The sequence below is a fragment of the Vombatus ursinus genome, unplaced genomic scaffold (assembly GCF_900497805.2).
Source record: "Vombatus ursinus unplaced genomic scaffold, bare-nosed wombat genome assembly UNPS02014779.1, whole genome shotgun sequence".
Lineage (NCBI taxonomy): Eukaryota > Metazoa > Chordata > Mammalia > Diprotodontia > Vombatidae > Vombatus > Vombatus ursinus.
Window position 1 is genome coordinate 48050802 of NW_020954557.1, and position 11536 is coordinate 48062337.

The 11536-nt window shown below is 33.7% G+C and overlaps 1 protein-coding gene across 2 annotated transcripts in view; it reads right to left on the reverse strand.

Moving 5' to 3' along the window:
* The window catches only part of DHRS9 (dehydrogenase/reductase 9), a 32382-nt gene that overhangs the window by 15954 nt on the left and 4892 nt on the right, over nt 1-11536 (reverse strand). Inside the window, exons 2-3 of one of the 2 annotated variants that reach the window (XM_027866009.1) lie at nt 6443-6539; nt 5808-6159 (exon numbers count right to left, since the gene is read on the reverse strand). In XM_027866009.1, the coding sequence (XP_027721810.1) occupies nt 5808-6120 (313 nt within the window). In that variant the 5' untranslated portion in view covers nt 6121-6159; nt 6443-6539. The remainder of the gene's footprint in view (nt 1-5807; nt 6160-6442; nt 6540-11536) is intronic. The other variant, XM_027866008.1, reaches the window with a different exon arrangement.

Here is an 11536-nt window from a genome sequence, read left to right on the forward strand (position 1 = left end):
TAGAAGAGGGAGGGAGGACTGATAAAAGGTAGGGTATCTAGGGAAGGTGGTGATCAAAAGTAAAACATTTGGGAGGAAGGAAAGGCTGGGGATAAGAGAAAGAGGGGGATAAACAAATGAAAAATAGCATGGAGGTAAATAGTTATAACTATAAATGTGAATGAGATGAACTCACCCATAAAACAGAAGCAGATAGTAGAATGGATTAAAATCAATCCTACAATATGTTGTTTACAAGAAACACATTTGAAGCAGAGAGATACACAAAGGGTAAAGATAAGGGGCTGGGGCAGAATCTATTACACCTCAACTGAAGCAAAGAAAGCAGGGACATCAATCATGATCCCAGACAAAGCAAATGCAAAAATAGATCTAATTAAAAGAGATAAAGGAGGAAACTGTATCTGCTGAAAGGTACCATAAACAATGAAGTTATATCAATACTAAATGTATATGAACCAAATGGTGTAGCATCTAAATTTTTGAAGGAGAAGTTGAATGAGTTATAGGAGGAAACAGATAATAAAACTATACTAGTGGGGGACCTTAACTTTCCCCTCTCAGAACTAGATAAACCTAACAAAAAATAAACAAGAAAGAAGTTAAGGAGATGAATAAAATTCTGGAAAAGTTAGATATGATAGATCTCTGGAGAAAATGGAATGGGGATAGAAAGGAATATACCTTTTTCTCAGCAGTACATGGTACTTAACACAAAAATCAACCACATATTAGGAAAACCTCACAACCAAATGCAGAAAAGCAGAAATAGTAACTGCATCCTTTTCAAATCATAATGCAATAAAAATTAAATTCAATAATGGACAATGGAAAGAGATATTAAAAATAATTGGAAATTAAATAGTCTAATCCTAAAACACAAGTGGGTCAAAGAACAAATCATAGAAACAATCGAGAATTTCATTAAAGAAAATGACAACAATGAGACAACATACCAAAATTTATGGGATGCAGCCAAAGCAATACTTAGGGAAAACTTTATCTCTAATTGCTTACATCGATAAAATAGAGAAAAAGGAGATCAATGAATTGGGCATTTAACTAAAAAAATAAAACAACCTAGAAAAAGAACAAACTAAAAATACCTAATTAAATATCAAATTGGAAACCCTAAAAATCAGAGGAGAGATTAAGAAAATTGAAAGTAAGAAAACTATTGAACTAATAAATAAAACTAGAAGCTGATTTTATGGAAAAAAAACAATAAAATAGATAAACCATTGGTTAATTTGATTTAAAAAAAGGAAAGAAGAAAACCAAATTACTAGTATAAAAAATGAAAGGGGTGAACTCACCACCAATGAAGAGGAAATTAAAACAATTGTTAGGAGCTATTTTGCCCCATTATATGCCAATAAATTTGACAATCTAAGCGAAATGGGCAAATATCTACAAAAATATAAATTACCTAGATTAACAGAAGAAGAAATAAAATACTTAAGTAACCCAACCTTACAAAAAGAAACTGAACAAGCCATCAATGAGCTTCCTAAGAAAAAATTCCCAGGATCAGATGGATTTACAAGCTAATTTTCCCAAACATTTAAAGAGCAATTAATCCCAATACTATATAAACTATTTGGAAAAACAGGCAAAGAAGGAGTCCCATCAAATTCCTTTTATGACACAAATATGGTGCTGACACCCAAACCAAGAAGAACCAAAACAGAGAAAGAAAATTATAGACCAATTTCTCTAATGAATATTGATACAAAAACTTTAAATAAAATACTAGCAAGGAGATTACAGCAATATATCATAAGGATAATATACTATGACTGGGTGGGATTTATACCAGGAATGCAGGGCTGGTTTTCGATAGGAAAACTATTACCATAATTGACCGTATCAATAAAAAAACCAACAGAAATCATATGATTATCTCAATAGATCCAGAAAAAGACTGACAAAATACTGCACCCAATCCTATTAAAAACACTAGAGAGCATAGGAATAAATAAGCTTACCTCAAAATAAGCAATATTTATCTAAAACCACCAGCAAACATTATCTGTAATGGGAATAAGCTAGAAGCCTTCCCAAAAAATCAGGAGTGAAGCAAGAATGCCCATTATCACCTCTATTATTTAATATTGTCCTAGAAATGTTAGCTATACTAATAAAAGAAGAAAAAGAATTAGAATAGGCAATGAAGAAACAAAATTATCACTCTTTGCAGGTGGCATGATGTTATATTTAGAAAATCCTAGAGAATCAACTGAAAAAACTACTTAAAATTATTAACGACTTTAGCAAAGTTACAAGATGCAAAATAAATCCACATAAATTATCAGCATTTCTATATATAATCAGTAAAATCCAACAGCAAAAGATAGAAAGAGAATTCCATTTAAAATAACTGTGGACAATATAAGATATTTGGGTGCCTACTTGCCAAGACAAACCCAGGATCTATAAAAATACAACTACAAAACACTTTTCACACAAATTAAGTCAGATTTGAACAACTGGAAAAATATTAATTGCTCATGGGTAGGTCAAGCCAATATAATAGAAATGACAATTCTACCTAAATTAATCTATTTATTCAGTGTCATACCAATCAAACTACCAAAAAATCATTTTATAAAGCTAGAAGAAAATAATGACAAAATTCATCTGGAAGAACAAAAGCTCAAGGATATCAAAGGAATCAACGAAAAAAAAGCAAAAGAAGGTGGTCTAGATCTCAAACTGTATCATAAAGTGGTAATTATAAAAACAATCTGGTACCGGTTAAGAAATAGAGTGGTGGATCAGTGGGATAGATTAGGTAAAAATTACATTATAGTAAATGACCATAGTAATCTAGTATATGATAAACCCAAAGATGCAAGCCTTCAGAACAAAATCTCGTTATTTGTCAAAAACTTCTGGGAAAACTGGAAAACAGTATGGCAGAAACTAGGTATAGACCAACATCTCAAATGGTATACCAATATAAAGTCAAAATGGGTACAAGATTGACACATATAGGGTGATACCATACGCAAATTAAGAAAGCATGGAATAGTTTACCTGTCAGATTTATAGATAAGGAAAGAATTTAAGATTAAAGGAGATATAGAGAACATTACAAAATGTAAAATACATAATTTTAATTATATAAAATTAAAAAGTTTTTGCACAACAAAACCAATGCAACCAAAATTATACAGAAAGCGGAAAACTAGGAAAATATTTTGCAATAAGTATCTCTGATAAAAACCTCATTTCTCAAATATATAAAGAACTGAGTCAAATTTATAAAAAATACAAGTCATTTTCCAATTGTTAAATGGTTAAAGGATATGAACAGGCAGTTTTCAGACAAAGAAATCAAAGCTATCTATAGTCATATGAAAAAATGCTCTAAATCATTATTGATTAGAGAAATGCAAATTAAAACAACTCTGAGCTACCACCTCACACCTATCAGAGTGGTTAATATGATGAAAAAGGAAAATGTTAGATGTTGAAGGGGATGTGGGAAAACTAGGACGCTAATGCACTGTTGGTGGAATTGTGAACTGACCCAACCATTCTGGAGAACAATTTGGAACTATGGGCTATAAAACCTGTGCATACCCTTTGATCCAGCAATACCACTGATAGATCTATATCCCAAAGACATCCAAAAAATGGAAAAGGACCTATTTATACAAAAAATATTTATAGCAGCTCTTTTTCTGATGGCTAAGAATTGGAAATCAAAGGGATGCCCATTAACTGGTGAATGAATAAGCAAGCTGTGATATATGATCGCAATGGAATATTGTTGTGCTGTAAGAAATGACAAGCAGGATGATTTCAGAAAAACCTGAAAAGACTTACATGAACTGAAGCATACTGAGATAAACAGAGCCAGGAGAACATTGTACACAATAGCAATATTGTTAGATGAAGAACTGTGAATACAATGATCCAATACAATTCCAAAGGACAAATGATGAAGCATACTATCCACCTCCATAGAAAGAACTGATATTGATTGAATAAAAACTGAAGCACACTATTTTTCTTTCTTTCTCTTTCTTTCTTTTTCTTTCTTTCTTTCTTTCTTTCTTTCTTTCTTTCTTTCTTTCTTACTCCCTTTTATTCCAGTCTTGTACAAAATGACCAATATAGAAATGTTTTACATAATTGCACATGTATACCTATATCTGCTTACCATCCCAGGGAGGTGGAGGAGAGAGGGAGGGAGGGATAGAATCTGGAATCAGAACTTTAAATGAAAACGTTAAAAAAAATTTTTTTTAAAGATTAAATTCCAATAGTTACCTCTACCCATATTATCACATATACAGTCCTCTGTCAGGCATTTAAAGCTCTTCATAATCTTGTCCTTTCCTCCATTTCAGGTCTTTGTATACTTCATTCCCTTTCCCTTAGTCTTTGATTCAGCTATAGTGACATACTTGCTGTACTTTTCACATGTTACTCCATCTCCCATCTCCTATCTCACCATTGCAGTGGCCATCCCCTCAAGTATGGAATGCTCTACACTCAAATATTCTGTTTATCATGTCACAACATTCAAAAAAAGTGATTGTGAGCTACTTGAGGGTAGGAACTGTCTTTTGCTGCCTCATTTTGTATCCCCAGCACCTAGCATTATATCTGGCAAATAGTAGGCATTTAAGAAATGTTTGACTTACCAACTGTGTTAAAAAATTTTAAAAATCATTTGTCCAGATGGATTACCTACATAATACAAAACATTAGGTATTTCTAAAATCACTATAGAGATGTGGAACATATTTAAACCTAAAACAGTCTCTGGACACTTAAAACCCTAACTTTATGATAAATCAATGATAGAAAATCATAAAGCATGATTGATCTTTCTTAGAAAAAAAAAGTGGTACCTGGGAATATTTAAAACTGCATTCAAGGCTTTAAAAACCATCTCATTTTCTAGGAAATAGCAGTTTTGGTAAAATTGGGTGATAAATATGTATACCAGGGTTCCCTTATTATTTCATCAGACTTGTGATCATTGAAGCTTTAGAAAATCCAGATGTTCCTGGTACTATCTCTCATCAATGCCCCATGTGTTCAGATAAGGCTATGAACCTCATGACCATTTTTCTGATTGGGGAGGTATTGAGCTTCAAGATGGCAGAATGAACACCATGTCCACAGTTCATTTTGGGGGAGAATAGAATGTTATCGAGGACCAGTCAGGAGTTGTTTTTGGTATATACAAGAATGGTCATTGTCTTCCCTATGATTCTAGACTTGCTTAGTATAAGAAAGAATGATGATAAGTGGATCTATCATTCAGATAGAGCAAACCTGCACAACCTGTGACCTGTGGGCCTTATTACTTGGCTGCTTAAGGCACGCCAAAGGATTTTGGGTGGCCCACAAAAAAATGTAGGGGAAAACATCCTTTACATTTTTCATGGGCCGCCCAAAATCCTTTGGCGGGCCACAGGTTCTGCAGGCCTGAGGTAAAGCCTAGAAATTTAACCGTACGTAGTTAAGATTTCTTAATCTGGGCTCTATAACTTGTTTTTAAATTTGATAACTATTCTAAGTTATAACTGATTTCTTTTGTAATCCTATGCATTTTGTTTTATGTGTTCAGAAATATTATTCTGAGAAAGAGTCTGTCCATGGCCTTCTCCAGACTGCCAAAAAATCCATGACACACACAAAAAAGCTTAAAAACCCCTGCTCTAGTGGGATATATCAAAAAGATGGGGTACCAAGACAAAAATGCATATTCAAAATTTATTTGAATGGCTAGTTAAAATGAAGGGACATTTAATTTGCTTAAGGTAATACTCCATCTCACTCACCTTTTTCCCCAACCTCATCTTTCACCCACTGGGCTGTCCTTTTTACATTGTCTGGGTCTGTCACATCCAAAAGCACAGTTTGAAGCCTTCCAGAGGTTGCTGCCTTTAGAGCTCTGGATCCAGATTCCGTCAAACAAGCGGCAAGAACACGAAATCCTTTTTTATCAAAAGTTTTGGCTGCCAAGTTTCCAAAGCCTGTGTCACACCCAGTGATGAAGATATACTTATCATCAATGTCAGCAATACTTAGAAGTCCTTTGTAATTCCACAATAAACAGAATACGATTAGAAAGACTAACATCCAGAGGATCATTTTTTTATTCTTTTGGCCAACAGGGAGACTCCTTTTTTCCTATAATAAAGAAAAATGATGCATGCTTTAAAGCTTGTTTATTTGTTTGTTTTTAAGCAACTCAAATTTCAAATAAAAAACTTGACAAAATGATGCTAGTCATTATGAAAAAAAACCTTAAAAATGTTTAAAAACTGAATACATATGCTTTTTGGAAATTTGTATTGATAATGTGATACTTCAAATACTGAAAAAATACTTCCAGTGTAAGGCAGAATCCAACTGGAGACAAGCATTGTTTGAATGGTAAAAGTTAGTGAAAACTCTTGTCACTAAGTTGTACCTTGTCTGAGGGTCACTGTGGGAACAAATGATAAGAATTTCACAGGTCAGTACTACTGATGGGGATCACACAGGAGCAAAATGCTAGGAAAAGAAAGCTGGAATGAGAAGAAAAGTAAATTAGTGTTTCTCAGAATGGGGCCACAATAATGGTCATCCAAATAGAGAAATAAAATAGAGTGTGGCTCTACTGAAAGTAACTTTATCTGGAAAGGACAAGGAAAGAAAAAAAAAGTATGTCTGTTAAAATAGAACCTGTGTGTGTGTATGTGTTTCTTGTGTGTGAAGGCAGAGTTTTAGGTCAGATGGTTTTAAAACAAAACAGTGACACACACTGTTTTTTCACCCCAAAAAGCTATATAGCATAAAAACAAATTTAACAACAATAACTTTGAGTGTTAATGGACTAAACTCAGCATCAAAATGGAAGACAGTTCAGAATAGTCTTAGAAAACAGAAGCCAACAGGGTTTTGCATATAAAAATACTTTTGAAACATAGAGAGACATGTAGAATTAAAGTAAAGAGTGGGGATAAAATTTATTTTGCTTTAGCTGAATATCCCAGAAGTTGCAATCAAGATTTCAGATGATATAACAATAAAAAATATGTATTATTAAGAAATGTGAATAAGGAAAAACTACATTATGATTAAAGGTATCATAGAAAAGGAAACAATATCAATATTAAATATATATATGTATATGTGTGAGTGTTTGTGTATCTCTCTCACACACACACGTCAGATTACAAAGTTATTGCATCTAGGAAAACCTAATTGATATGCAAAAAACCTAGGTAGTAAGATAGTAGTTGTAAGAGAATTTAGTATTCCTTTCTGGAGGACCTGAGAGATCCAACAGAAACTTAAACACAAAATAAATTACATATTTGAACAGAAAAGTAAAAAATTAATCTGAAAAACTGCTGATGTTTACTGAATAGGAATGTCAGAGTTATTTTTCATAATCATCAATACCTTTACAAAACTTGATCACATAACATATATTAAAACATAAAAACTTAAAAATAAATGCAGGCAGGGATAAATAATAAATATGTCCTTTATAGTCTATAACTGAATAAAACTTTAATTGATACAAAAATGAATAAAACATGTTGACCTGAATGGATGCTAAAGATATGTTAATAATGTCTATATCAGTGAATAATTCAAAGAAGTAATAGCAATTATAATTTAAATAATTGTAGCATACTTATCTATAGACTATAAAAAAACAGTCCTCAAGAATAGATATATTTTTGAATAGTAATATTTAAAATGAGCAATAGAGAAGAGTAACAAATTGAGCATACTTTTTTAAAAATTCTAGAAAAACAACAAAGTAGTAATGCCAAACCAAACTTAACAGTAGGAAATTTTAAAATCAAAAGAGAGCTAAGAAAATTGAACACAAAAATAATTTAATTAATAAACCAAAAACTTGTTTTTTTGGTTCAGAATGACAAATAAAGTGATCAAACCATTAGCCAATTTAATTAGAACTAGAGAGAAGAAGATAAAAAATTTAAAAAGTGGAGTATTTAATAATGAGCAGATAGAAATAGAATGACCAGAATCTATTATATACTTAATTGCCAATAAAACTGAAAGTCCAAATGACATGGATGAATATCCATAATACAAGAACATGTACACAACATAATCTTAGAAAGTGTAACCAAGAAAATCATAAACTCCCACAGAAGAAATTCCTGAAGCATACAATAGTTAATTTTGATTATATGAAATTATAAATCTTTTTGCAGATATAAAAATGGAATTAAAATAAGAGGAAATTATGTGACTTGGGAAAATACTTTTGTGTTAAACATATTTTTATGATTGAAAAATCTTTATGATTGAAAGTCATTTCCTAATAGATAAATGGTCAGAAGATAAGAATACAGAGTTTTCAAAAAGAAGAAACACAAACTATCAACAACCATCTGAAAAAAAAGGTTAAAATCGTAAATAATCAGAAATGCTATTTAACACAACTCTGAGGCATCATGGAAGACCTGTCAAATTGGGCAAAGATGGAAAGATGATGGGAAAATTCAATGTTGGAGGAGCCATAGGAAGTCAGACTAATTCTCTCTTGGTGGAGCTATGAATTGATCTGACTATTCTAGAAAACAATTTGGAATTATGTAAGAAAATCCACTAACTAGTTCATGCCCTTTGACCCAGTTATTTAGGGTCAATAAAAGCAAGAAGTGGGTCTGTGAATTCAAAAAGAAGCATAAACAATACTGTTTGCAAGGAGAGGAAAATGAACCAAGTACCTAACAGTTGGAGAGCAGCTAGATAAATTGTAGTATACAAGTGTAATGGAATAATATGGCTCTAAAAGGGATGAAGATGGGGAATTCAGAGAAATGTGGGAAGACTTCTTTGAAGTGATACCAAGTGAAGAAAGTGGCACTAAAAGAACAATGCATACAATGACTATAATAATGTAAATGAAGACAACCCTAAAACTAAGAACTCGGATTAGGTTAGGTGAAATACAATACAGAACTCAGGTCAAACGGATAAGAAAATCATAATGATACCAAGTCAAATGCACTTCCTTTCTGCTAAATGATAAACTAAAAATTAGTTATTTGGTGAAAAAGCATTTGTCAAGTACTTCCATTTATTATGTGCCTACACTAGCATAGTGTTAAGCCCTGGGGATAAAAGAAAAACAAAAAGTCCCTGTCCTCAAGGAGTCCAGAGTCCAATGGGGGAGAAAACATGCAAACAACTACGTACAAGCAAGCCATATACAATTGGAAAAGATCAACAGAAAGAAGGCACTCACATTAAGGGGGCTCAGGAAAGGCTTCCCATAGAAGATGGGACTTTAGCTGAGACTTGAAGGAAGCCAGGAGATGGAGATGAGGAAGGAAAGGGTTACAGGTATGGGGAACAAACAGTGAAAATGAATGGAGTTGGGAGATGGAGTGATATGTACACATTCCTGTTTCACTTAACTGTTTTTGAAGAATGTATTTTGGGGAGAGGGTGTTGGTATTTATGGGTTTGTTGGGATGTCTGCTGTTCAGATCTTATCAATTAAAACAATTTAAAAATAAGAAGAAATGAAAATGTCTCAAAATAAGTAATGGGATGTTACTGAGAAGTTGGGGGTGTGTAAAGAAGGAACAATGCCTTTTTTTTTTTAAAGCTTCCAGGGGAAGTAGATAATTAAGAAGTGGTGATACATTAGGTGGAGTTGGGCCTAGATAAAATTGGGAAGTGAATTTGCATTCCTAGTTCATCTTCTCACTTTCTTCTTATATCTTTTTCAGGTGCTCCCTTCTCTACCTAATGACCTCATAATGGCTTCTGGTTACACTGGTAACCCATCTTGAGTGTGCTTTCCAGCTTTTTCTACCTTCCTACAACAAATCTGGACTGCTGAAGTCCCATATAAGAACAGATATTCCTGTTCTTAAACCTTTGGTCACATTGTTCCCTAAGCCCAAGAAAAGAAAGGCTGACCTTTATCCCCTCCATTCGTTGCACTCTTCCTTATATTTGAAAGCCTAACTCAAATTCCAGCTTCACCAAATGTACCTAACTTACAGGGTGGTTGCAAGAACCAAATGAGACAGTGTTTGTAAGGTGCTTAGCATAGTGTCTGGCACATAATAGGCGCTTTATAAGTGTTTATTCCCTATTCCCCTCTCTGCTATTCACCAAGTCCTTTGTCAGGAATGACCTTTCTTCACACAGAACTTTACTTGAAACTTCATAATAAACTAACCATGTTTCACATTTTAAGACAGGAACAAAGATGACTTCTGAGATCCCTTCCAGCTCTAATATTCTGTTTTCCTAGAATTGGAAATCATAGAATCTGAGCAATGGAGCAGATTTCAGGTCATCTAGTCTAACCCATATCAGAAAAAGAAACCTCTTTACAATATACCTAACAAGTGGTTATCCAGCCTTGGCTTAAAGATCTCTGTACTGATGGGCTAACATAACTACCTCCTAAAGCAGCCAATTCCATTTTTCTATCACACTTATTGTTAGGAAATTTTCCTTACATTGAGATTAAATCTTCCTCTTTGCAACTTCCACCCATGGTTCCTTGTTCTGCCCCCTGAAACTAAGCAGACAACTTCCATTATATTCCAGAGAGAGAGACAGAGACAGACAGACAGACAGAGACAGAGACAGAGAGAAACAGAGAGAAAGAGAGAGAGAGAGAGAAATGGATTGTTAGATCTAAAACTGATAGCCATACACCAAGATGAGTTAAGTTCCTCTCATGAATAGAGGATTCCTTATCCACATATGCAGAGGAGGAGCTGCTTCTGTATCAGTGGGACATGTATAGATGTAAGTGAGGCTACTGTGCAGATCTTGAAGCAATAGCATTGAGAACAGAGGTGCCAAGATACTGGGAGACCTGGAGAAAGCCCCTGTGCTGAGAGCTACTGCATCCATGAGGACTCTAGAATGAAGATACTCATAGGCAGTTGAACTGGTCACAGCATTAATATAGCAGGAAAACACCAAACCAAATACCAGATGAGGAGACATAATTAAGAAGCAACAAGACAAACTGATGCAGAGTGAAATGAACAGAACCAGGAGAACATTGTACACAGTAACAGCCACATTATGGGATGACTGACTTTAGTAGACTTAGCTCTTCTCAGCAATGCAAGGATCTGAGATATCTCCAAAAGATTCATGATGGAAATTGCTATCCACATCTAGAGAAAGGAATATGGACTCTGAATGCAGATGGAAGCATACTATTTGCTCCCCTTTTCCTTTGTTGTTTTGTTTTATTGCTTCATTCTCACGGTTCCTCCCATTAGTTGTAATTATTCTTTACATCGTGACTAATGGGAAAATATGCTTAACATGAAGGTATATGTAGAGCCTATATCAGATTGTATGCTGTCTTGGGGGGGGGAAGAAGTGGGAGGGGGAGAAAATTTAAAACTCAAAATCTTATGGAAGTAAATGTTGAAAACTAAAAATAAATAAATTAAATTTTAAAAAAGAAGCAACAAGACATGATATGGAGAAACAAACACACATAGGAGAGAGAGAGAGAGAGAGAGAGAGAGAGAGAGAGAGAGAG